Source organism: Meriones unguiculatus, chromosome 3, assembly GCF_030254825.1.
Source record: "Meriones unguiculatus strain TT.TT164.6M chromosome 3, Bangor_MerUng_6.1, whole genome shotgun sequence".
Lineage (NCBI taxonomy): Eukaryota > Metazoa > Chordata > Mammalia > Rodentia > Muridae > Meriones > Meriones unguiculatus.
In genome coordinates this window covers 179,361,666-179,389,433 of record NC_083351.1, presented here as the reverse complement: position 1 = coordinate 179,389,433, position 27,768 = coordinate 179,361,666, and the positions used below count along the sequence as shown (strand labels likewise).

Below are 27,768 nucleotides of genomic sequence, written 5' to 3'. Positions count from 1 at the left end.
TGTAAACTTGTCTTTATTTTTCTAAAATTTGATATGGGTCTCAAAATCCTAGGAGAGTATTTAATCTCTAATATAAACAGTATATGTTGATATTCTGATACTGTGGTTTTTATACTGACACTGTAGTTCATTGGCATTTTATTAGTTTTTTATCATAATTCTCATCCTCATTAATGATTTAGGGAAATGCAATGTTTCTGTTTTATATCTTTACTTTTATATAACTTTAGAGTAAAGGTAATTACTTGAAAGAAAATAATTGGCCAGGAGAATAACATAATTTCTTTTAGAATAATATAATTTTGTTTACCTTTTTTGTAGAACTTAGCCAAGATGTTGCATCAAAGGGGCTGGGGTTGGTTTATGAGCTGGGCAGTGAACAAGATCAACAGGAATTGGTGTCTACACTTGTAGAAACACTTATGACTGGCAAAAGGTATAGTGAATTTCAAAGTTCAGCTATGAAAACATAGGAAATTGAGAATATCATATGGAAATGGAACAGTTCCACCTTCTATTTTCTTATTGAGCCATTGTATATCAGTGATTGTTACAGTTTAATTATCACAGTGTATACTGCTTACTTTAGAAAATTTTAAACTTGAATGGTCCCAGGACAATGAAAGCATCAGATTAGAAAACATTTTAATACCTTTGGCAAAAAACGCTGAGGTGTGATGTGAAGAAACGGGAACATCAGTCATAGTCTGATCTCTGATGAGCACATGGAGGGAGATTGGTTTGTAATTGCTTGTTGCTTTCTGTTGCCTTCTTAAGAGAAGGGGAGTTTCTAATGTATGACGGACTGGCTGTAACTTTATATACAGATCTCTAATATCTGTAAATTTGTTTTGTTTATATTTGATTTTAGAAAATTTGCAGTCTGGTAGAAAAGAATAGTTGATATCTTTCAACCCTAGACACGGATTTTATCAGTTTGCAGAAGGATTGTATCCATTTGCTTATTGTTGGAATGGAAAATGTGAAGCTAATTTAAATTCTTGTTGATTCGTTTTAGAGTTAAACATGAAGTTTCTGGAGAGACAGTGGTATTTCAAGGGGGAGGCCTTGGCAAAACACCTGATGGGTAAGTATGCTAAATCTAAATCTATTGATAACCTAAGGGAGAGCAGGAATGTTCTTTGTTGGTGGATAAATAAAAATGGTATGGAAGAGAACCTCCTTGGGTTTCCTTCGCAACAGAATCTGAGCTGGAGGTCTGTGTGCTGGAAGTGTATTGGAGACTACCCTTACTGTTACAAGAGTTCACGGGAGGCAGTGAGCAAGTAGACAGCTGGCTGAAGAGGAAGAGGTGAAGTTATAACTTCACTGGACACTGGACTCTTGAGCTTCAAGCTAGGATCACATGGCCCTTCAGAGCTGTCCTGCTTTGAGCCACAGAGCCTGGCCCCTTTAGTATCACTTCCTAGGCCCTTAATGCCTTCTCAGTGATTAATCATTTGTGATAGGCTGCTTTGTGGGAAGCCATGACTTCAAAGACTTAGGTTTAGTTCTCAGAGACTTACACTAAATTCAGAACTATCCGCTCCTGGTTAGCCATGTCCTGAGTAGAGGCCTCGCAAGCAGCGTAGCGCTACATTTGTCTACTACATTCTTGTCTTAGAGTAATGTTCCAGTATTTCAAATCAGTTTTGGTTCTGTACCTCTTTTATTATTTCAGTGTGGTTATACTGTTATTTTTCCTTTATGCGTTGTCAGATAAACTATGCCCTATGCCACTTGCTCTATCTGCATTTGGATATTTGGAACAAAGAGCACTGCAGGTGGTTTATCTGTCCTGTGCTGTTTTATGGCTCACGGTTTTCACATTGGAAGTTCTTTTTACTTGCTTGTTTTTCTAGATTCTTTCTGAGCTTTTCTCTCCTTGTTTTTTCTTCCTCTTGGTTTTTTGTTCGTTTTTTTCCAGGGGATGAGGTCTCATTATATTGTCTTTGTGGTTCCTGAACTAGTTGGCTCAATTGAATCCTCTGGTATGATTACAGAGGTATAAATAAATCACTGTAAGGTGGCTTCTTTTATGAATTAAAATTTGCTAATTTTTCACAGTGATACTGAACCAAATATAATTTACCTATAATTTAACAGAGATATTTTTAAATGACTCATGATTATGAGAGATGTGTGTAACATGATGAGTTATTTAGTTGTCTTCAGAGGTTCAGAGAGTTTTACCTCTGGGGAAATGCACGCACATTTTAGGTATTGTGTTTATTATTACCAGATGCTTCCTAGAAAGCGACTTAGGATGGCAGTTTTGTTCTGGTTCACATGAGGGAGCTGTAGGGTCTATCATGGAAGGGAAGGGATGGTGGTAGCTACATGGCTGCAGCAGTGTTTAGTTGGGGTTCTGCCTTCTCACCTCTCAGCAGGATAGAAAGGGTTGGACAGGGATTGGGACTAGACTATAACATCTCAGAGGTTACCCTCTGTAGTCTCCTTCCTCTATGTAACAGTGATCCACCTCATAAAGATCCTACAACCTTCCAAAACAGCACTGCAAGCTGGGAACCACATACTCAAACATTTGAGCTTATGGGAGGTATTTCATAGTCAAATTGCAACAGGTATTTACCAGCAGAAAGACTTAGGAGTTACTGGTAATTGAGGTATATGACTTTTTATATTCTTTTCAACCTAGTTTTCATTCTCCCCAGTGATGGTTAAGGTATTAACAGCTGAGGGAAATACAGTTTAAAAGAGCCCCCGTAAGATTGATGGCAAAATTCACATCAAGATAGCTAGAAAAATATTTTACGATGTATCTCTCTCCCTCTGTTTGTCTCTAAGCCAGGGCCTTTCTACTTACAAGGAGCTTTGCTCTCTGGCGAGTGATCTTAGTCAGCCAGAGCTGGTGTATAAATTTATGAATCTGGCAAATCATCATGCAATGTGGAACTCCAGGAAGGTGAGTTGCTATTTTGTTTCTCTTCTTTCTTAAAGTTTTTCTGGAGAACAAACTTAGGGCCTTAGGCATACGTGGCAAGTGCTTTAGTACTAAACCATATACCACCAGCTCTCACTGAGTTTTTATTTTTTACTTTCTCCAAAACCAGACTTGGTACATTAGCCATGTAGTGCCAGTTGATATATAGTTAATTTTGAAGTCTGTGTCTAAGAGCCAGATTACCACATTAGCCATAATTATTGCTAAAGTTGGAATACGAAGTAATATTCTATTCAGAGACAAAATTGAGAAAGAATCTTTTGAAGCCCTTTTGTATTTAATGTGCTAACATTATTTATGGCAGGGCAATCATGTGTAAGTTACTTTTTATTATTTTTTTAGGGTGCTGCTTTTGGTTTTAATGTAATTGCTACTAGAGCTGGAGAACAACTGGCTCCTTTTTTGCCTCAGCTAGTTCCTCGACTTTATCGTTACCAGTTTGATCCCAACCTTGGAATTCGACAGGCTATGACAAGTATTTGGAACGCATTGGTCACTGATAAATCAATGGCAAGTACCTGTGTGTTAGGAAAACACTGTAGCTTTCCTGTGGTACCAACCACAGGACTTAAACCAACCCCTCCCCACCTTGTTTGCTATTTTCTTTCAGTGATGCTGTAACATTACTGAGGTCTCAAAAATGAACAGTCTGAATGTTCCCTGGGTGGCTGTGTGGTTAAAAGAATGACAGTATATTCACATGAATGGAATATTACTTGTTAACAGGGATCATTGATGCCATCCTTCACAAATCTATGCTTAAAGACTTGTGTTAGTTGGAAAGATAGACAAAAGAAGTAGTCAGTTGCCATATGTTGTTTTTCTTCTTGGCTCTATCATCTGGCTGTTGATTACATTCAATCCTCCTTTCAAATATGGAGGTTTCTCAGGAACTGCCTCTGAATGCAGTTGTCGTCGTAGCTTTCTTTCTACTGATGTTTAGGCACGTAAACATTCTGTTTTGTAATGGTTCTCAGTTGTGTCACGGCCCATAGGACATGTACTCCATCCATACTTACAGCTCTAACTGCCTGCTTGGTGTCTCTACCTGACGTTATTTACATATACCGTAAATGTAACTGTCCAGTAAAGAGCTAAAAACAAAGTAAAAAGATACCTTTCCTTCTTTGTTCTCACTATTGTTTGTCCAAGCTAGGGAGCTTGGTGTCCTCTTTTTTTGTCTCTGTCTTTTAATGCCCTCAATCCCACATTGAATTTAGCAGCAGTTTCAGTTGATTCTGCTTTTATCAAGATTTCCTTGAATATACTTCTATCCCTGGTTATTCCTGATGAGTGGATCATCTCATGTATTTTTTTTTCTCTTTGCCCTGTGTTTAATTAGCTACATAGCAGCAAAAGTGATTTTTTTAAAATTGCTATTTGGATTTTGGTTGAAATTTTTAAGTGGATTTTTAATTCACATTTTACCCCCAATACTAGAGTTTGAACCCAGGCTCTTAAACATGCTAGGAAAGTGCTCTACCCATGATAATATTTTTCTTTAAAAATACTTATTTGATACAAGATCTTGGTCTGTTTCAGGCTGGATCCTGAACTGTTGGGCTTGCCTCAGCCTCCTGACTAGCTTAGGTTACAACTACTTTCAGCTTGCAGTTTACTGCTACAACTGAGTCTATTACCAATTTGTTGGCACTAAAGCTTATATCAAGCTCACTTACCTTCTGAACCACTATAGTATCAATTTTTGCACTAAACACTGTAAGGTACAGAGAAGAGTGAGACACCATCTTGCCACTGAGGTCTCCAGTGTAATAGAGCAGTGCAATAATGAATCTGGTATGATTTGCCTTAAGAAGGTGCTGTGGGAACATGGAAGAGAGTCAGTAGGCCAAACTTCTGAGAAGTTACTCAAGGAAGCTTTATAGTTGGACTTTTATTATTTTGTGGGTTCTTCTTTTGTCCACTCTGGTTTTACCTCCTATCACTAGATATGAGAGAAGGAAACATGGGGGAGGGGAGGCTGAATCTAATTTCTTTCCTTTTGTTTCTTTTCTGAGCATGACTACTAACAAGCCACAACCAACCTCCCTGAAGGACCAGCAGCCACCAATCCCCACCTATCAGGGCTCTAGCATTTATATGCTCTCTGAAAAGTTCCCAGAATTCCTATCATCCCACAATTGGAGAAACTATCTGGAGCTGACAAAACCATGCCTCTACTACAGCACGAGGCAAATTACTGTCAGCTGCTGCAGACCGTCCAAAGCAGCCCCATACCACTACATCTGGGATTAAAACAAGAACACATTTTTGTAATATTTCTGGTTTTTTTTTTTTTTTTAGAAGCCAAATTCCAGAATTGTTAATATAAATTTGGACAAGGAAGAGGATTGTAGAGGCAGTGTATGTATGCTGAGGAACAGAGCTGAGACTCAACAGAATCCCTAGGTGGAAAGATGAGTCATAGCGGGCTTTGTCCACGTAAAGCTAGTGATCAGACTTCATTCTCTCCATGAAAAAGAAGCATCTGTCTGTACATGTTAGAGCCGTTACACAGTGATGTGAGATTTGTAGGCTGAGGGCCCTAAGGACACTTCAGCAAAGAAAAATGATCAATGTTGTTAGGAGGTAAATAATTTGATTTTTGGATGTTTACATTTCTCATTTTATCTTTTTGCTTTCATTAGGTGGATAAGTATTTGAAGGAAATTCTTCAAGATTTGATTAAAAACCTTACCAGCAACATGTGGCGAGTTCGAGAATCGAGGTACGACTTGGAAAAGTTAGATTAGTCAGACAGAGCTGTAAAATTCCCTTTCAAATTTCAAAGGTTTTTTTTAAAAAAAAAAAAAAAAAAACATGGTGTAACAATTAAGTTAAACCCACCAATAAGCATCATATTTTTAGTTGAGTTAGTTCTTTAACCATTTAAACTACTCAGTTTGCCTAATTTGGTTTATATAAGTATGAAATTAACAAATCTGTGGCTCATGTGTTAAATTGGTAGACATCAGGCTATATAATTTCATGGCTTCAAAGTGTAGAATTTATTTATGTATGCATTTTGAACACATACAGTGCATGTTATGTGCTTGGTGATATGCCAGACAATGAGAGCACCATAAGTAAGTTAAAAGTGATGTATTGGTATCATTCAAAGGGATTGAATTGTAGTTGTAGGAATTGTCACTTAGTGATTTGTATCATATGTGATATATTTGAGCTAATCCTAAAGTAAGTATGATTGTCTTAGGGTCAGAGGTTAGGACTAGAAATACAGATGGAGTCTATATTATTTTTGAATATGACTATTTATAGTAAAGTATTGGACTTGATTAAACATATATTTGAAATCAAGTTTTTATTTTCAGCTGTTTAGCTTTGAATGACTTATTGAGAGGAAGACCTTTAGATGACATCATTGACAACCTTCCAGAAATGTGGGAAACACTTTTTAGAGTACAAGATGATATTAAGGTATTATAGAAATAAATCTATATTTATATATAGACTAATTTAAACTGGAATTATTAAAATATGCTACAGATTTTTAAATGTATATATTTCTAATTTTTCTATATAGACAATTTTAGGAAACTGTAGTTTTATTTGTATATTTCAACTTTGATATATAGGAAAAGTTAAAAGTTTGGTATCTTTAGGTCTAAACTGAACTGACTTAAAGAGGTGGCTACAACTTTCCCTTTCTTTCAATAGAAATCTTCTGATGCTGTTGTATTAGGAGCAAATCCCCATTTTGAAGGGAGATTTCATAATTGATAATGACTAAAGTTTCAGAATTAGGCATTCATTTCCAAAGAATGTGATTAATGAAAAAAATCTCTCAATTTTTTTTAGGTTTAGCACTTGTTTCATATTATTATAAAGCTGTTTGAGATAATTACTTTAGAAAGAAAAAGGTTCATCTTAGCTTTTTTATAGGTTGTTATTTATCGTAGACGGACTCTGTTATTTGGGCCTGTGACAAGGCCCAGTCTTTGTCAGGGTCAGAGTCTGAGGTGGAAGAAAACATTACCCTGGGGTAAAAAAGCCAAGAGGAGGACGAGTCTGAGGCCCGTAATGTTCTTCAAGGGCTTGTTGTCAGCGATCCAGACTGTCTCCCCATCTCTAAAATTACAGTAACGCCTGTCTCGGACTCAGCACAGAAAGCTTTGAGGATAATCAAAATCGACTAACTTGGATCCATAGGGGCTCAGAGACACTGAACCACCATCCAGAGAGCATCCATTGGACAGGATCTAGTCCCCTCATCCCCTGCCCCACATATTTACATATATATTTACATAGATATGCATACATGTTTATGTAGATCTACAGCTCTTTCCTCATGTGGGACCTGTAATAGCAGGAGGCAAGGTTGTCTCTGACTCAGTTGCCTGCCTTTGGATCCTGTCCCCTCGCTGGGCTGCCTCTTCTAGCCTCAGCAGAAGAGGATGAGCCCAGTCCTACTTGATATGCTGAGGTGGTGATACCCACGGATGTCTCCCCTTCTCTGAGAAGAAAGGGGGGGGGACCATAGTTGGAAGGAGGGGATGTGAGAGGAAGGACTGGGTGATGAGGAGGAAGGGGAACTTCCTTTTGGCATATAAAGTAAATAAATTAATTAATCTACAAAAAAGATCCAACTAAAGTTGGATATAAACTAAAGGATCTAAAGCTGGACTTACCTACATTTTAAACTATTTTGACATCCTTAAAATTAGATCTCTAGGCTTGTCTTTCTCATTGCTTTATTTTTAATTAATTAAATTTTTATTAATTAGAATTTATTCACTTTGTATCTCAGCTGTAGCCCCCTCCCTCATGCCCTCCCAATCCTACCCTTCCTTCTTCTTCTTCTACTCTCATTCCCCCTCCTCAAGGCCATTGGTAGGGGAAGTTTTATTCCCCTTTCATCTAACCCTAGCCTATCAGGTCTCATCAGGACTGGCTACATTGTCTTCCTCTGTGGCCTGGTGAGGCTGCTCCTCGCTGAGAGGGAAGTGATAAAAAAGCCAGCCGCTGAGTTCATGTCAGAGACAGATCCTGTTCCCCTTACTAGGAAACCCACTTGGATACTGAGCTGTAGGGGTTCTGGGTTGTATCCATGAATGGTCCTTGGTTAGAGTATCAGTCTCAGAAAAGACTTCTGTGCCCAGTTCTGTTGCTCTCCTTGTGGAGCTCCTGTCCCCTCCAGTTCTTTTATCTCCCTGTTCTTTCTAAGATTCCCTGCACTCTGCCCAAAGTTTGGCTATGAGTCTCAGCATCTGCTTCAATTCCCTGCTGGGTAGAGTCTTTCAGAGGCTCTCTGTGGTAGGCTCCTGTTCTATTCCGTTTCCTCCCTCTTCCAATGTCCATTCCATTTCCCTTTCTGAATGAGGATTGATCATATTACCCAGGTTCCTCCTTCTTGCTTAGCTTCTTTAGGTATACAGATTTTAGTATGTTTATCCTATATTATATGTCTAATATCCACTTATAAGTGAGTATATATACCCTGTGTGACTTTCTGCTTCTGGGATACCTGACTCAGGATGATCTTTTTTAGTTCCCACCATTTGCCTGCAAATTTCATGAATTCCTTGTTTTTAAATGCTGAGGCAGAGAAACAAAGAAATGCTCAACATCCTTAGTCATTACGGAAATGCAAATCAAAATGACCCTGAGATTTCACCTTAAACCGTTCAGAATGGCTAAGATCAAAAACTCAAGTGACAACACATGCTGGAGAGGATGTGGAGAAAGGGGAACCCTCCTCCACTGCTGGTGGGAATGTAAACTTCTACAGCCACTTTGGAAATCAATCTGGCACTTTTCTCAGACAATTAGGAATGGTGCCACCTCAAGATCCAGCTATACCTCTCCTAAGCGTATATCCAAATATGCTCAACTATACAACAAGGATATTTGCTCAACCATGTTTGTAGCAGCTTTGTTCATACTAGCCAGAATCTGGATACAACCCAGATATCCCTCAACTGAGAAATGGATACAGAAATTGTGGTACATTTACACAATGGAATACAACTCAGCAATTAAAAACAAGGATATCTTATTCATTAGAAAAATTTAATTCTTTTAGAATCTGCACAGAGATTCTTATGTATTTATAAAACATTTAATTTTTGGGCTGTTGGAAGTTTGTGGTTATATTTTTATATGGTTAAAAATAGATCAGATATAGATGTTCCTTAGTGGGCAAAGAGCCTACTGGAGCAACATATATTTAAATCTGTTATTGAAAATTATGGTTTACTGCTTTGTGTTAGGATCTAAGGTAGTTAATTAGACATAGACTTGAGAAGAATGAATGCTATCTAGTATGTATAATGCCAGACTCTTCTTACTTTTAGGAGTCTGTGCGGAAAGCAGCAGAACTCGCTCTGAGAACTCTGAGCAAGGTGAGAACGTTCACCTCATGGTGAGAGTAGGGCAGGCCTCACTGTGGACTGGACAGTGGGGGTTTTTGTTTGGTTTTGGTTTTTGGTCATAGGAGATAATGTTGCCTTGTAAATGGCTTCTTGTGTATTTACTGCTCTTAACAGTGGATAAGAAAGTGGGTCCCATGACACTATGCTTAGTGTATCTTGAACAACGTATGCTTTTGGTTTCCTTAAATAATGAGCTTTTGTGCAGGCCTCTACATGAGGTGTATGCCTTTCCTTTGACCCTGAAGAAGACATTACTTACTTAAATGCAACCATATATGTCTTTCTTTTAATATCATTTCCAAATTTATGACCTTGGCAAGCTTTTTGAAACTAAATAGTCTGCCACTTGGACTTGATTTTGTAATTTACATTCTGATTGCGTAAGCGTTGTCATCAAACATATTAACGAGTAGTAAAGGTATGTTTTAAGAGGCAGGTGGATTGCTGTGAGTTTTAGGCTAGCCTGGTCTACAAAGCGAGTCCAGGATAGCCAAGGCTGCACAGAGAAACCTGTTTCGAAAAACAAAGTTCCAAGATTAAGGCTGGAGAGATGACTCAGTAGTTAAGAGCAAGCACTGGTTACTCTTCCAAAAGTCCTGAGTTCAATTCCCAAACAGCCATACCATGGCTCACAACCATGTGTAATGGAATCTGGTTCCGTCTTCTGGTGTGCATGCTTTAAATTCTGGTGCCTCTCACATCTAGGTTTGTGTTCTTTACCAGAATGTTTTCCTGCCACCTGTTCTGCTGAAGATGATTTTATACAAAGCACTTTACAATGTGCTTTTTCAGCGTCTTTGTTTCTCACAAATCAGAAAGTAAAAAATTAGAGAATAAAGTGTTATCAGATTTGTTTAGATATGGCAGACCTCTATAGAAATGACTCAGTACAGGTCATTTCTCTAGCTCTTCCAACCCCCATAGTGGCATAGAAAGTGGACTCACTCATTTTTTTATTCCTGATAGTGACATAACAAAAGCACTTTGTCAGAGAAATGCTTTAATAGTTGAGAGGCCAGCCTCACTAACGCCCCTGCTCTTTGTATGTGAGGTTTGTGTGAAAATGTGTGACCCTGCCAAAGGAGCAGCTGGCCAGAGAACCATTGCTGTCCTCCTGCCCTGCCTTCTGGACAAAGGAATGATGAGTCCTGTGACGGAAGTCCGAGCCCTCAGGTGTGGTTTGGTCGGAGTGAATGTACTGGGATTATTTAGTTCCTAGCCAGTCTGTAGAAAATATGTTTTCTTGAATGTCAGATTCCTAAAACTACGGAAAATGGACTGAGGAAAATCCACTGAGGTAACTTAAGCACTTATGAAAAGATGTGAGTCATAGTCTTTTTATAGTCATGTTTAATGGGGACCTTGATTTCAGCTAACATTTTGGGCTCCATATTATTTTACTGTCATTGGCCCCTTTCCTTAGCAAGCACATTGATCTGTTATGCCCCAGGTCTTGAGGAGCTTGCTTGTTGGTATAACCAGCTGTCCTCTAATCTATATTGTGATTGTATTGTAAACTAATCTATATTGTGATTGTTAGTGCCTTCTGAATCTGCTAGCTCAGAGGCAAATGTGAAACTTGAGGATGGTTCAGGCAGTCCAAACCTGAGCCCAGTGCTTATGCTAATAGGCTAAGATGACACCACAGGGTGTTCCTCCTGATGTTGTGGGATAGGGTGCAGACAGCATTGCTTATGAAAGAGCCTTGTGTGTTTTGGAGGCAGAGTCTACCCATGTAGCTCATTCTAGCCCCATATTTGCTATATAGCAACCCAAGCTGTCCTCAAATTAGTGGTCCTCCAGCCTCACGCATCACAATGTTGGCGTTTATGGCATAAGCCATATTTTTTAAAATAATTGAACCTTTACTTGGTTTAGCCTACATATATGTACAGGGGATATGTTAAATGCGGTCAAGTTAGAGAAAAAGAGAAAGGGTGGGACTGCTAAAAAGTTTCAAGAATCAAGCATTTGGGAGGTAGAAGTCATCAGATCTCTTGAGTTCAAGACTGTCCTGGCCTACCTAACAGGTTCCAGGTCACCCAATGCTGTACATAGTGAAACCCTGTCTCAAACAACAAAAAAACTAACCAAACAAAAGAAAACAAATCAAAAACAGTTTTAAGATGGTAATGGATAGACTCTGAACTCTGAATTTGAATTCCTATAAACTATCAGTTTTTTAAAGAGCCTCTGTACGTTTTGTGTGTATTTGCTTAAAAATATCTATAATTCTTTTAATGCCAAGAGACGAGAGACCCTGAATTCAGTCATAACCAGAAACCCCCCTCCCAGTTGCCAGGACTAGGCTTTGAGCAATATGAGTATATTCCTGAATGCAACTAATGATTAGATTGTAGGGCGGCTTCTTTTTGGTAAAAGGACTCAGGTGATGTTTTCTGTGTGTCTAGCATTAACACCCTTGTGAAGATCAGCAAAAGTGCAGGAGCCATGTTGAAACCACATGCACCCAAACTCATCCCAGCACTACTAGAGTCCTTAAGTGTGCTGGAGCCTCAAGTTCTCAATTATTTGAGTCTCCGGGCTACAGAACAAGAAAAGGTGAGTCGATAGCAGGACATTGGTTAAGTATTGATGAGGTGTGGTCACTATTAAGATCCATCCAGTGTCCGTAGACAAACTCCATGACTGATAAGGCCTTCACTCTTAAACACTACATGGGAGTGAGTTTTCTTTGTTTGTATTTTAGATTTTTTTTGAAGGGGGAAGGCCTGTCCCGCTTGTATATACTTAGATAATTTTTAATTTTTTTATTTAATTTTATTACCGTGAAGGTGTCAGATCCCTTGGGATTGGGGTTACAGACAGTTGTGAGCTTCCATGTGGGTGCTGGGAATTGAACCTGGGTCCTTTGGAAGAGCAGACAGTGCTCTCAACCACTGAGCCATCTCTCCAGCCCCTTATTAAAATTTTAACAGTCTAAAAATTACTTTTCTATTTTTAAGGGGCCTATACCTAACCATCTACAAAAATCTCTTAAGATTTATATACCTAGACTTTGGTCTAAAATTGCTCTGCTTTGTCTTTGAGTTATTTTTAAATGTTGTCTATAACATACTTGCTGAGGAGAAATTAAATCAGCCTGGAAGGGTAGAAAGTAATCCCCTAGAGGTCTCCACTACAAACAGGGTCTTGGGGCTTTAAGAAACTCCTTCCGAGTCATACACCACAAAGCCCCCAAATATTCAATTTAAAAACAAAACCAGATTTCGGTTATTGTTCTGTAACTGCTTTCTAAATTTAATGGGGCATAATGTTTATATATGTTTCGTTTCATTCTTTTAAGTTCATTTATACTAAAGTCAGGTGACTACATTTTTGTAGGAAGGTTTTATAACATTAAAGGTTATAAATCCCCCTTTTCTCTATATCTTTGATAACATTGAAAAATTGAATATAGTTGCATTGCATTGAATTGAATATAATTGAATAACTGAGTAACATTTCTTTTACATTGTCCATTATCTTTGTATACTCTTAGCACCAGCCCATTCGTCTTCTTTCCATCCCCTGAAACCCAGACCTTGTGCTTGGAGCATTGTACCCACTGAGCTAATTCCAAACTAGAGATACCATAGCAGTTAGCTACTCTTGCAGAAGACTGGAGTTCAGTTCTTAGCACCCCCGCTAGGCACTTCATAACTCTCTGTGACCCTGGCCTTTGCGGGCAATACACTATCAGTTGCACATACCTATATTTACTTAAAAAAATCAAAAGACAAAACTGTTAATTCCTAAATTCTTTTAGCCATTTATATATTTCAGTCAATTGTGTTTCTGTTCTATGCCTGGTCTTTTCTTGATTTTTTTTTTATTCATGTTTTTTATTCATTATTAGGACTATTAGGCCTATATAATATATAACTTCAATGTTTTCTCTCATTTCACCATTTGATTATTAATTTTCATAATCTACTCTAATAAATTAATTGTTTTGTTTACCTCTTCATACTGTTGTTTCTTTACTACTCATTCTTTCCTCTCTCAGTAGTAGATTTACCACCACCTATAAACGGTTTACTTGTATTAGGGATTAAGAGACATACATTATATATGCTTTGGAAGCCTTAGCAAATCACTTTTGCATGCCTTACTTTTCTCTCTCAGTAGTAATAACCTTTCTCCTAGGCTAATTTTGGTCAAAATGTCATTGTATATATGAATCCACATTTTAAAGTTAAAGAATTAAATGGATTATACTCACACATACACTGTTTTTTTTTCCCTTAAGACAACTTCTTAAACATTTTTGTAGAAATTCAGTGTATTTTCTTTTTAAATGGATTGAGAAACTGAGGTTCAGGAAGGCTGATTGACTTGCTTAGAGCCATAGTGTGTTTGTTAGTAAATGAATCATTGCCTAATTTTTTGTAGTATGAGAGATTGACCCCAGGGCCTTGTTCATGCTGAGCATATAGTATACTAGTGAGCTTCACCACCAGCCCTCATATTTTGTTTGTTTCTAACTGGTGTCTGAATTTCTGATCTTTAAGGAGATATTAATTTTACAGTTAAATTGTCAAGTGAGGTCAGAAGAAATCAGAATTAGACTTTCATCTGATTTCATTATTTAAAAGCCTTTAGTTTGAACACAAGACCCTTTAACTGGTGTTTGTGTGGCTAATTCGTAACTGGCGACTTGTATTTTTGCTGCTCCTCAGGCTGCAATGGACAGTGCTCGACTCAGTGCCGCCAAGTCCTCTCCCATGATGGAGACCATCAGCATGGTGAGTTTCCAAATACAGCTGAAAAGCTCCTTTGCTTCTCCTTAAGTGCAGTTATCCAAAACTTTCATGCTTGTGTGACATGAGACAACCTGAAGGGGAGGATTGGGAAAGTGCTGTGAAGCAACAACTGCAGTGGTTTTGTTCAAATTTTTTAAGTTTTTAACTGACATAAAAATTGTACATATTTATAAGCATTTTTCTTAATTACTAATAGAAGTAAATTTTCTGAATAGAAGAATTAGTCCAAATTTGTGTTACATGGGAAACAATGTATTAATAGATCTATCTATAATGTAATATCTCTATCTTTGATCTACTTATTTTAAAAGGGTTCAGAGATGTGTTATGTATTTGTTTTATTATTATTATTATCATTACTTTTTGCCTGATTCTGCTTGAGAAATTTCTTTAGAAAAGGCCCCGAAGGTGTGTATTTTAATGAAATAAGCAGCACAGAAGGTAGGTGAATAATACTGATGTGCTTTAGCTATCAGAAACATAGGTAGTTAAGAGCGTGTGGTGGTTTGTGGTTTGGCAGAGTCACCTTTTGGGCATTTCCTGTAGTGATTATTAAGAATTTGCAAGCCACCAAAATTTGTTTGCTAAGGAGATCACAATCGGGCCAATGGTTAGGTTTTAGTGTCTACTGGGGACTGCCACCAATATTCAGTTTAAGAATCTTAGGTCTGAGTTGTATTATTGGGGCAAGTGATAGGAGTATTTAGCAAACATTGGAGTATTTATAAATAACAAAGTGTGTGCTTGTGTTTTAAAAAGTATTACAAGCTATGGTGAAGTCACCTAAGAAACTGACTCACTTGGGATCTAGTAGGCTAGACCTACTCTGGAAGGTCAATTTTAATCTAGGCATTTTACATTAGATAAAGCTTGATAGAGGAAGATTAAAAGAGAGGGATAATCGTTTATTTCCTCTTTTAGTGAATCTTTTTCCTTATTTTGTTTTATTCTGTTTAATGTTGAACCATTAGCGAGTGAATTTATGTTTGTAGAACTGTGGTAGTTTAATTCAACCAGAGCGAAATCAAACCAGGGACATTTCAACTTTCTGTTAAATCTAGTGGGTACATATTCGACATAGGTAGTTTTAAAATGAAGATATGGTACTGACCTGTTCTCTCAGGCTTATCTTTATATTTATTCTTTCTCAAAGTGCCTGCAATATCTTGATGTTTCGGTGCTGGGTGAGCTAGTTCCTAGGTTATGTGAACTGATCAGAAGTGGTGTGGGTCTTGGAACTAAGGTAAGAATTTGCATGTGTTTGTTTGTGTGTTTGTGAGTGTGTGTTTAAAGACAAGTTGTCATGCAGCCAAGGCTGGCCTTCAACTCACTATAGAGCCTAGACTGGCCCCAAACTCAGGGTAGTCATCCTGTCTCAGCCTCCTCCTATCAGGAGACATGTTGTAGGCCTGTGCTACCACACCCAATAATGTGTGTGTGTCTGTGTGTGTTTATGTATGTACGTACATGTGGAGGTCAGAGGAGTCTTTATTTTATTTTTACTTTTTGCATGCCTTCCACTATTGCTTTCCACATTATCTTTTGAGACAGTCTCCCTGAACCAGGGCTCACTGATTGCCTAGTCTGGTTTAGTTAGGTGCTAGGAATCTAGCTGTCCCTGCCCCACAGTGCCTTAGGTTTACAGATTGTAAACCCAGATTTTTATGTGGATGCTGATGTGATCCCAGGTCCTCATAGAAGTGGATTTTTATAAGAGGAAGTATGTACTTTTGGTAACTTTTTTAAATAAAAAAATGAGTGTCATGTTTAAAAGTTTTAATGTTTCTATAAAACATAATGCATGTAAAATATTTTTGTTTCTGTGGTTACATGAGTGATTTTTTAATGTGTAACTGATTTAAAGTATTCATTTATTTATTACTTATTTCTTTGAGACAAGGTCTAGGATAGCCTACCTTTAGTCTCAGACTTCCCATACAGTTGAGGATGACATTGACCTTTGATCCTTATACCTGTATTTCCTAGTGCAGGGATTATAGGCATCATGTTTGTATGATGTCATGCCCGTATGCTATCAAGCTCTGCTTGTCTTGCTGGGTTTAGTAGAATTGTTTCTGGTTACCATGTAAGTGCACTTGGATTTTCTGTTATTACCAGTTAGTGGAGAAGCTCAGTCACTTGTTAAGGAATGACAATTTTGTGATTAGATGTTTTTATGTAAAAGTCAGTAGGTGCTTGGGTAGAAGAATATCTTTTTTTTTTTTTATTTTATATTTTTTCTATATTTTTCTTACATATTTTTCCTATTTACAGTTTCTTAAGTTCTTACTTCTAAAACAATAATCTCTGTATAACCAATTGCTAATGTTTTTCTTTTTCTATATTGACTCCCAGAGGGGCTTTTAGACTTTATGTGTCTTAGCTTTAAATTATTGGTGCCTAAAGAAAGTAGTTTAAAGAACATTGTGACATCAAATTTTGACCTTTGTTTTTGTGACCTTAAAGGGAGGCTGTGCCAGTGTCATTGTGTCTTTAACTACTCAATGTCCCCAGGACCTAACACCTTACTCAGGTGAGTTTTTCATATCTTTGGGGGTACTTTTTCATGGCTATATTTATTTTAGAGTTTTTGTTTTGTTTTGTTTGTTTGTTTGTTTGTTTTTGGTTTTTCAAGACAAGGTTTCTCTGTGTAGCCTTGGCTGTTTTGGAACTCTAGACCAGGGTGGCCTCGAAATCACAGAGATCCACTTGCCTCTGCCTCCCAAGTGCTGGGATTAAAGGCCCACACTACCTGACTATTTCAAAGTTTTAAAAGAAAAATTATTTGGACATGTGTGTGTGCTTTGCCTTCGCTCAAACCTCTGACTCAGTCATTTTGTTAGCAAACTTTTGTTGCTTTACAAGTAAGTTTGTCAGTGGCATAAGGACGTAAAAGTACCTTTCATTCTGCAGAGTTTTACTTTCTTTTTTTACTGTTTATAGCTAACTTAACATGAGTTCTTTTTTATATAGGCTCCTAAGTAGTGTTTTTATTTGCAGTTCTTATTTTTGTCCATTTTCACAATATTCTGGACAGAAGTTATTTTTTGATTTTTAAATCAAATGAGAGAAAGATAGTACAAATAATGTTAAAAGATCTAAAATACTGTGTCTTAAACATGCTTATTTCAGGGTGATGGGATTTTAGTTCTGGGAATACGACATAATGTTTGGGTAATGACACAATTGGGTGTTTTGTTATTTCTTAGGTAAACTTATGAGTGCTTTGCTTAGTGGTCTGACAGATCGGAACAGCGTAATTCAGAAATCCTGTGCATTCGCCATGGGCCATTTAGTTCGAGTGAGTTGAATTTTTTATTCAGTTAAGAACAACTGTGGTAATTATAAGGAGATGACTAGGATTGTTTGTTTTTCAGACCTCTCGGGATAGCAGCACTGAAAAATTGCTACAGAAGCTCAGTAGCTGGTACATGGAGAAAGAAGGTAACTTTTTCTTTTTTATATAATTTTAAATTTATATAGTAACCAAATAAACTGTATGCTGTTTTGGAGAAACATTTTAAATTGGTTTATTTAGAGCACTTACCCTGAAAAATAGTTAAATGCTAACAAAATTTCGGTTTCTTTTTCTCTTGAGAACCTGTCTACAAGACCTCTTGTGCTCTGACTATTCATGCGATTGGAAGATACAGCCCTGATGTATTGAAGAATCATGCCAAAGAAGTTCTGCCGTTGGCGTTTCTAGGCATGCATGAAATTGCTGATGAGGAGAAATCTGAAAAAGAAGAATGTAATTTGTGGACTGAAGTGTGGCAGGAAAATGTACCTGGTTAGTAAATGTGTTTTTAAAGAACATAGCTGGAACTTTTGACTCATGTTGTCTATTCATAACTCTCCCAGGGACTTGAACAACCTGTGTCACATTTAGAGCACATTTCTAAGTTTGCAAAGTGCCACTCGGAACTTATTATCTGTGTGAGAGAATATAAACTGTGTCTAAGCAAAGTAGAACTTTACTTAGGTTAGTTGAATGTAGCTGTGACTTTATGTGGCCTTAGAGTATTATTGTAGAGCTGTGTTTTTAACCTGGCAGTATGTCCAAGTTCATGAGTTCCTGTTACAAAAAGGAGCCAGACTACCCACTTATTGTCTGTCCCATTAGCAGGTGGTGTGTTCTGTCAATTAACAGTCATTGCTTTAGATGAAGGGCATTTGCTGACTCACATTTTAAAAAAGATCTTTTCTTTTTCTTGTCACTTAAGAGGTGTTTTACCTTTTCTTTCTTTTTGAATGTAGGCTCCTTTGGAGGTATTCGATTATACCTACAGGAGTTGATTACTATTACCCAAAAGGCTTTGCAGTCACAATCTTGGAAGATGAAAGCCCAGGGTGCAATTGCTATGGCATCAATTGCAAAACAAACAAGCTCTCTTGTACCTCCTTATCTGGGAATGATACTGAGTGCATTGGTGCAAGGTCTGGCTGGAAGAACATGGACAGGAAAGGTAAAATTCACGCTAAAGGATTGGGACTGCAGCTGACTGTAGAATAGCAATCTGAATTTATTTGACTTTGGATTATTTTTGCAGCTAGGGTTTCTAGCTATTGGAGGTCTTTGCCCGATTATGACATTTTACATCAAATTATGTCTAATGTTCTTGAATAAAGCATAGTAATACTGGAGCTTGGTGTATTTTACATATTGAGCTTTACAAGTTGCCTTTTAAACCAGGTCAGCATTTCATGTGCACTGACCTTCAGTAGAGCCAGAATTGGACATACGTGAAGCTGAGTACAGTAAACTGCTAGTCCTGATATCAAGTGTGCCCATTTCTGGGGCTTGACAATTGGAAACTTTTTACACAGGGCTATAGAAAAATATGTATAGTGAGTATTCCATGGAGAATATGAGATTGGGGCAGTATGTACTCGCAAAGGTCACTGGTGACCACCAGTTTTGTGTGGACATAATACTGAATTGCCTGTGATGTTGGTTACCAGTTCTTGGGCCTTTATAAATTCGAGGCTCATGGTTTGGGTGAATCTCAGTAATGTACATGAGTGGGTTGAAGGGAAGACAAATGTTAGCTGTGTTATTGGTATAAAATTCTCATAGGGTGATTATAATCATCGTGTAGAGAATGTGACATGGGGATTTAATAGCATTTCTTCATCTTTAACTTATCAGGAAGAATTACTGAAAGCCATTGCCTGTGTGGTAACAGCTTGCAGGTAAATGTTCTTTGAATGAGCATACCATTTCTTAAAATGAAGCTTAAAGCTGTAGCTTTTCTTAACTATTCTGATGTTTTTGTGTGAATCCTATAGTTCAGAGTTGGAAAAGTCTGTACCCAATCAACCCACTATAAATGAAATTCTTCAGGCTATAATGAAGGAATGTTGCAAAGAGAATCTCAAATATAAGATTGTAGCAATCAGCTGTGCAGCTGATGTTTTGAAAGCCACCAAAGAAGACAGATTCCAGGAGTTTTCTGACATTGTAATACCCCTCATCAAGAAGGTATGCCTACGTAGGTTTTCTTTTGTCTTGGCTATGTGTTTTTAGTAGGACAAGTTTAGCTGTAAAGTAGCAGAAAAACCCCAAAAGATTGTGGCCTCAAATAAGAGCTTGTCTCTTACTTGATAGTTGGAAGCCCCATAAAGTCTTCAGGGATCTGTTTCTTATACATTATCCTAATGGTCTATGGGTCCCAGGCAGATGACAGAGGAGATGAAGTTAGGGTCATAGAGAGCACATAATTTCTCTCAAGAAAAGTTCTGGAAACAGAAACAGCATAGTAATACTGTTGATTCGTGTTCCATTGGCCATCACTTAATCATAGCCCAGTTGTTAGCAGATGGGGCTAGGAAAGGTAATTTTTCCTGTGGACATCCTTTTTCCGTCAGTGGGGGAAGGGAGAGAGTACCTGTGTAGCACACTTCTGCCATAATCAACTTTTCCTGGCTGGTGTGTGCACATGCCGAGTCGTCATTTCCTGGGAAGACAAGGGATACTGTGTGTCGGATAGTTCACGTCTGCATTGTTCTGGGGAAATTTTTGCTTGAAAAAAAAAGGACTGACTTAATTTGGAAACCAATGTGCTCATTTTTTAATAAAGTGGGCATCACAAGGAAAGAAGGATATTGTTGGTCCATTTGGTTGGGTTTTTGTTTTTGTTTTGTTTGTTTTGTTTCCTGAGACAGGCTCTTTTTATTATGTAGTGCTACCTATCCGGGACTCACCACATAGCTCAGTAGTCCACCTGCCTGTGTCTCCCAAGTGCTGGCATTAAAGGCATGTGGCACTCTGCCTAGCCTGACCTACTTATTTTTAAAGCATGACATATTTTAACTTTCTTGTGTTGTTCCTACTTCATAGAATTGTTTTCTTTCAGTAATAAGGCTGTTGTAGGTATTTCTGTGGGTTTTGGAGACTTCTGGACCCTTTTCCAGTTTTTCAATAGTTTGTGTTTGAAACATTGCCAAGTTTTTTCTGTCTTTAATTCTCTTGATCCAAATACAGTTCTTCTTAAGTTATATTCAGAATACTATTACATACTTTATTTTTCAACTTTCATCTACAAATTTCTCAAATTTATTAGAAATGTATAATTTTAATACAAATAAAATAATTCATGGTAGAGAACTCAGCATTTATTTCTTGGTCATATCTCCTGTTCTACAGCCTTTTTAAAAGTATAACTCTAATTTTGAAGAAAGGAATACTAGAAATTTGTTTCATTGTCTTTGATATATCCTAGAACTCACCTGAAAGCATGGGAGTCCGGACCAGCAAAGCTGAAGATGAAAATGAGAAGGAAAGAGAGCTGCAAGTGGAGTCTCTGCTGGGTGCCTTTGAGAGCCTGGGCAAAGCATGGCCCAGGAACCCAGAAACCCAACGTAAGCACTGGAACACACATTTGTAGAAGTGCTGAAACCAGAAGTCACTTAGCAAGAACACAGATTTTCTGTGTGACAAATCAATTCCTTATGTAGTCTGAATATTAATAGTGAGAATTATTCTAAATCCAGTATTTTATTAGGGATACTATACTGGGAGCTAGAGAGTTAGCTTAACATTTAAGCACATTCACTTGCTGCTCTTCCAGAGGACCTGATGTGTTTGATTCCCAGCTGTTATTTCACTGTAACTCCTGTCCCAGTGCACCCAAGGGCACCAAGCACCCATGTGGTACATAGATACACATGCAGATAAAACACTCAGACACAAAATAAATAGGATAAAAATAAAATAAATCTTTAAAACAAAACAGTCTGGATAGCTTAAACAAAAGAATTTCTTGCTTGATAATTCTTGCTTGATAGCTAGAGAAAGTTAAAGTAGGGAATTCCATAAGAAAGAGAGCATCACATGCAAAAGAGTTTAACACAAGATAAAGAAATATACATTTGTTTACCAGTTACTGAGAAAAGAACCAAGTTGTTTTCACTGACTTCTCACATCTCACATCATCTGCTGAAATTTCTGGTTTTTCTCTGTTAAATAGAGAAACAAACCACAAAATAGTACAAAGTTCTCTCAGTGTAGAATTTTTACCCCATCCTCTCATGTTTTTTATTTAAACTGTACTAATTTTATAGTACGGTATCCAACTTACATGTGGTCCTACTGACCACATGTAGCTATGAATGTGGCCTGACATGTTAAAGGTGATGTCGCATTGCAATGTCAGAAGCTGGGAAAGCCCTGTTCTAAGCATTGAAAACCAACTTGTTTGTTTTTATTTTTCTGAGTCTATACTCCTATCTTATTAGTATATTTCTAATTGTATAATGATGGCGACACTTGTGATTGGGACTAACTTATAAACCCACAGTTGGCAGAGGACACCAGAGGGTGCTACACTTTTTGGGGAATTTTCAAGGGGAAGGGGAGTGTAGCTAAGCTGCTGTGTTTATTCTATGGAGGACAAGATACCTCAAGAGTAAAGGATTAGAACGTGTGTGTGTGTGTGTGTGTGTGTGTGTGTGTGTGTGTGTGTGTGTAGGGGTTTCTGATCAAGGAAATTTACTTGGAAACTAGATATAGTGTGAAGGGTTCCGGGGGAGGTGGGGATTCCATGTGTTTAATTAAAGGCATTTATTGTCTTTCACCTTACTCCACTTTTGCCTTTCTTTTAATGTTATGTTCTCTTTTTCTCTCCCTCCTTTGTTCTTTCTCACTTCTTTAAATTCTTCTTTCCTACTTCGTCTTCTTCCCAGGTTGTTATCGGCAGGAGATGTGCAAACTGATGTGTGAGCGGCTAAGACTCAGCACGTGGAAAGTGCAGCTAGGTGTCCTCCAGTCGATGAATGCTTTTTTCCAGGGGTAATTTACTTCATGATTCAGGTTTTTATTTTATTTCCCCATTGAATGGAATTCTTAACATTTTAAACAATAGATTATTTTTTTATTCTAATTTTTATTTTTTAGTATTAATTACAGTTTATTCACTTCGTATCCCAGCTGTAGCCCCCTTCCTCATGCTCTCCTAATCCCACACTCCCTTCCTCTTCTCCCCCTCCCATACCCCTCCCCCAGTCCACTGATAGGGGAGGTCCTCCTCCCCTTCCATCTGACCCTAGCCTATCAGGTCTCATCAGGACTAGCTGCATTGTCTTCCTTTGTGGTTTGGCAAGGCTGTACCTGTCAGGGGGAGGTGATCAAAGAGCCAGCCACTGAGTTCAAGTGAGAGACATTCCCTGCTCCCCTTACTAGGGAACCAACTTGGAAACTGAGCAGGGCATCTAGGTCCTCTCCATGCATGGTCCTTGGTTGAAGTATCAGTCTCTGCAGGCTCCCCTGGGCCCAGGGTTTTGATTTTTTTTGCGGGGGTCGGGGGGTGAGAGGGCAGTGTTGTTTGTTTGGTTTGGTTTGTTTTGGGGTTGTCTTTTTTTTTTTTTTTTCTCTGTTGGTCTCCTTGTGGAGCTCCTGTCCCCTCCAGGTCTTTCTATCTCCCTCTTCTTCCATAAGGTTTCCTGCTCTCTGCCCAAAGTTTGGCTGTAAGTCTCAGTATTGCCTTCCAAATCCTGATGATAGTCTTTCAGAGGTCCCCTGTCCTGTTCCTTGTTTTTTCCTACTTCCGATGTCTATCCTGTTTGCCCTTCTGAGTGAGGTTTCAGCCTCTTCCCTAGGGTCTTACTTGTTGTTTAGCTTCTTTAGAACTATAGATTTTAGATTTTAGTGTGTTTATCCTATATTATATGGTGCCATTATTTTTAACAGCCATATAATAGTCTAATGTGTAAATTTACACATTCCTGTAATTAATTTAGATATTGCTAGTATCTGAAGTAACATAAAATGACACATACAGGTAGAAGTTATGCTAGGAGTTTTTAAACTGTTATATGTATATCACCTTTATGTTTTTAGGTTAATGCTTCTGGAAGAAGAACATACAGATCCTGAAGCTCTGGCTGAGATTCTTCTTGAAACTTGTAAATCAATTACTTATTCTTTAGGTGAGTGAATAACAGAATTTGAACAATGTTTTTTTTTTTTTTTTTTTTTTCACTGTTGTTTATTTTGTTTTTGGTGCTGGTGATGAGGCACAGTCTCATGCAAGGCCCTCTACCACTGAGCTGCATCCTCACCCCTTTTTTGTTTTGAGTCAGGTTTCTCTGTGATAACCTAGCTTGGGGATTGAATTTATGGCCTCAGCCACCCAGGTGGTGACAATTATAGCTTATGTCACCACACTTGGCTTAAGTAACCCTGAGTCTCAGGATCTAGACTTCTAGAACTACTGACTAAACAAAACAGTGCCATACGTTCCCTAACCAAGAGTATTTTTCCAGAATTACAGTAGAATTTTAGATTGTACCTTTATGTCAGTGTTAAACATTTATGTAGACATAGTTCCCAGTCTATAAACAGTTGTTAAAATAGGTTATATAGAACCTGTATATACTTTATCAGGAGTCTTCAACTAATGCTTTTGTTCTGTTATCTTTTACATTTCTGTATGTATGTTTTCCCTGAGCCATTCAAAAACATATTACTTGCAGTGTGTCCCTTTATTTTTAAATTCTTCAGTGCATATTTTTTATATAACAACAGTGTGGCTATCATTTATACAGTATTGCATAAATGAAGTGTTCTTCTATTAATTTTTTTCTCATTCATATGGTAATTTCAATAATTTTTATAGGATCCTCTCTAGCTCCCCATTAAAAAATATAGCCAAGGACCACATAAAAATATAAAATTGTCATATCTTTATAGTCTCTTTTCATGTGATAGTGATCTATCTCTATCAGATAGATTTCATCTCACTTCAAGAGGCACGCCTCATCCACAGCTTTCCTTATTTTGAATGTTAATTTTTTTTACCTAATCAAGGTGCCGTGTTTTTTTCTTTATGTCATTCTTATTTTTTCCTTATGTCTAATAGGTAGTGCTTGAGAACATACTTTAAGATTATTCTCCTCTTCAAAACTGCATTTATTAAGCAGTTCATGGGAAGACACTATAAGACCATGTAAATGTACTTCTTTTCAAAGTTTATTTTTTAGATTTTGCATGCATTGATGATTCTTCTCTTAGCCAGTTTTTTCTATGTTGATTTTTTTTAATTCTATCCCTTTCCCCATATTATTTTTATTTAACGTTTTGTTTTAAAATGTTTTTGTTTTATATTTTTATAAATATAATCTATTTTATATTAAAATATTTTCTTTTGTATTATTTTAGTTTGTTTATGCGTTGTTAACTGTTACTTATTCATAGCCTCCCCCCAACCTTTCACTGTTTTATAGTTAATCATTTTTAGGATTTATTTTTAATAATGTGTTTGTACAAATGAATACTAGTGTCCATAGAGACCAGGGGTGTTCGGAACTCCTAGGACTTAAGTTACAGACAGTTTTGAGCTGCCAGTGTGGGTACTGGGAATTGAAGTCTGGGCCTCTGTAAGAGGATTACATGCTGAGCCATTTCTCTAGTGCCTGGTTACTTTTACTGATGAATTTGTCATTTAGTTGTCCTAGATATGGCTAATGGAAGTCCCTTTAAGCTGATTCTCCTGGCCTTTGGGTGGGTTACTATCAGTTTTGTAGTACTTCCTTCCCTGCCCTGGACTTTTTGTATGTATTAACTGTTTGACAATTTCTCCAAAAATTCAGTGCCTTTTGGGAAAGAGTATGTACCAAAAAAGCTTGTTTTACTTGTCATTCTTGGAAGTAGCTTGCTTTTAAAATATAAATAGCTTGCTTTTCCAGTTCTGGATACAGAACTTTTCAGGTTTCTAGGTAGTGAAATGAGGATCATGCAAACCAAAGACCTGTGTTATGTGTGACATGATGATGATTGTACATTTGGGATAATACCTTTTGAATCTCTCACATCTAAAATGGGGCTTTTAAATATTACCACTTAGGATTAATGGCTTCTGTCTACAGTGCCTCAAAATAGTGAATATACTTGAATCTACTTGAATAGTGGGCATACTTGATAATAGTCATCACATAGAAATTTACTTCAAAAGTGAATCCAGAGTTTGAACTTTGTATCTTTCAGTAATTAAATCTTGGAAGTTCCATTTTTAAGACATACTTATGAGCCAGGTGCAGTAACACACGCCTTTAATCCCAGCACTCAGGGAGCATGGACAGTCAGATCACTGTGACTTTGAGGGTAGCCTGGTCTACGATGTGAGTCCAGGATAGCCAAGGCTACACAGAGAAACCCTTTCTCAAAAAGCCCCATGCCCCAACAAAAGGTCATACTTATGAATTGGATGTTTTTCTTCTTAGAAAATAAGACCTACTCATCTGTGAGAACAGAAGCTCTGTCTGTGGTAGAATTACTGCTTAAAAAGCTTGAAGGTGAGTTCTTCATAGATTTGATTAGAGCACCAGAAATACAGGATACTTTATGGCATATGGCTTTTTATGGTATAAAATACTCCGTATGTGCACATCCGAGTAGGCTGTAGGAAAGTAAAGTCATTAGATTTTAAAGCCTTCAACCTTGTTGTCTATGTTTATATATTTCTGATGAATTATTGAGCGATAGTTATCTCAAAGTAATAAAGTTTTGTTTCTATCACGAACACTGGCATCATGTTGATAAGTTACAAGAAGTGTTTGACACTTGTAGACTGTGCATGTAACAGGACCCAGCAGTAAGGGAGCCAGATCACTTTATCAAAGACCCACTGGAGTCACCATACATGACAGCAGCATGTTTTTAGTCCTGTTTCTTTTCTTTCTCTCCCTCTCTCTTTTTTTCCATTAAGAAATCTTATAAATTCAGTGTTGTGTCAATGGTAGAAGAAAAATAGCTTTCTCCTCACATCCCCCAGTGTTACATATTTGTCACTGGTTTCAAAAAGAGGCCCATTCCCCCTTCCTCCTTCATTTTCTTCTTCTTTTTTTTTTTTCCTAGTCTCCTATTCCATGAATTAATAGTGTAGAAGATAAAACAATATTTTTTACTACCTTGTGAATTTGGCGTTTGTACTTTTCCCTCTTTTTTGCTTAGCAAAACCTATCATAGGTGTCTACAAAAATGGACCTTTTAGACTCAGTGATATTAAATATCACATGATCTATTTTTTGTTATTAAAATAAAAAAAAAAAAACCTAAGCACTTAGCCATATGGTTGAATTCTCAGTTCCCAGGTAGATGTTAATATGTTCTGGATGATAAAAGTGAGGTTAAATAACCTGCCTGAAGATAGAGGTGATGAAACTGACCTGTTATTCCAGCCTTGAGAACGAAGTGAAACCCTGCTTACAACGGTGATAACTCCCTTGAAGTCACATCATTAGAAGCTGACAAAACATTACAGATGGAATTAAGATTTGCTATGCCATCCTATTTTTTTTAAAAATTTCAGCATGTATATGTTCTCTGGGGCTTTCTTTTAAGAAACAAGTAATAAATTGTTACCTACTTAAAGTTTTTGTTGTTTCATGATGACAGTTTTGCTCCTGTGCCTTGATGCCATACTGGAGAAAGATGGTGCTCTGTGATAGCTTTCAGGTGCTGTCAGGAACTGGGCTTGAGGCACCTGTCCCCCTGTGATACTGTTCTCTTAATCATAGAGTTGCTGTGTGGTTGTTTGGGGGATAGAATATATGGAAGAAAAAGGTTTTGGTTTTTTCCTTTCTTGTTCTATGATGATTTTCTTTATTTTCTTTCCATTCAGAAGCTAAACAGTGGGAAAGCTTGACAGCAGAATGCAGAGGACTCTTGATTGAGTCTTTAGCTACTATGGAGACAGACAATAGACCTGAGCTGCAAGAGAAAGCCTCAGTATTGAAGAAAACACTTGAAAGTCTGGAATGAATGAAGAAGGGAAAGAAACAAATAAGTGCCATGTTCTTTTGGGATTGGAAATGGTGATATTCTCTAAAAACCAAGTGGGGGAAAGTGAAGATTACTCTGTAGCATGCATCATTCCTTGGCTAAAATAAAAATAATAATAATAATAAAGCCTTAAATTTTGCTCCTTATTAGCTTTATTTTACTTATCTTTAAGTATGTGGGCTAAATGAGCCTAAAAGAACTTGGGTTTTCGAAAGGTAGTTGTCAATAAGTCTGGCAGCCATCATTGCTAAAAACCTGAAACTATTAAAAGTGAAATACAGGACAAGCTGGATTAAAATCTTAGAATTATGTCCATGCTAGACTTACTGCAGAAAGTAATCCTGTAAATCACTTGATTTATAGTCT

General features: G+C 37.4%; 1 protein-coding gene across 4 annotated transcripts in view; it reads left to right on the top strand.

The window, feature by feature from the left end:
- Ecpas (Ecm29 proteasome adaptor and scaffold) overlaps nt 1-27,536 on the top strand; it is a 116,349-nt gene extending 88,813 nt beyond the window's left edge. For all 4 annotated transcript variants that reach the window (XM_021651804.2, XM_021651803.2, XM_021651800.2 and 1 more), the window contains 23 exons: nt 322-436; nt 1,019-1,087; nt 2,809-2,926; nt 3,308-3,475; nt 5,614-5,693; nt 6,298-6,403; nt 9,280-9,327; nt 10,409-10,530; nt 11,769-11,919; nt 14,040-14,105; nt 15,277-15,366; nt 16,590-16,656; nt 17,333-17,424; nt 17,501-17,567; nt 17,722-17,913; nt 18,381-18,589; nt 19,273-19,316; nt 19,413-19,605; nt 20,846-20,984; nt 22,308-22,413; nt 23,461-23,549; nt 25,842-25,913; nt 27,242-27,536. In XM_021651804.2, the coding sequence (XP_021507479.1) occupies nt 322-436; nt 1,019-1,087; nt 2,809-2,926; nt 3,308-3,475; nt 5,614-5,693; nt 6,298-6,403; nt 9,280-9,327; nt 10,409-10,530; nt 11,769-11,919; nt 14,040-14,105; nt 15,277-15,366; nt 16,590-16,656; nt 17,333-17,424; nt 17,501-17,567; nt 17,722-17,913; nt 18,381-18,589; nt 19,273-19,316; nt 19,413-19,605; nt 20,846-20,984; nt 22,308-22,413; nt 23,461-23,549; nt 25,842-25,913; nt 27,242-27,381 (2,543 nt within the window). In that variant the 3' untranslated portion in view covers nt 27,382-27,536. The remainder of the gene's footprint in view (nt 1-321; nt 437-1,018; nt 1,088-2,808; nt 2,927-3,307; nt 3,476-5,613; nt 5,694-6,297; nt 6,404-9,279; nt 9,328-10,408; nt 10,531-11,768; nt 11,920-14,039; nt 14,106-15,276; nt 15,367-16,589; nt 16,657-17,332; nt 17,425-17,500; nt 17,568-17,721; nt 17,914-18,380; nt 18,590-19,272; nt 19,317-19,412; nt 19,606-20,845; nt 20,985-22,307; nt 22,414-23,460; nt 23,550-25,841; nt 25,914-27,241) is intronic.
- Nucleotides 27,537-27,768: the final 232 nt, after the last annotated feature.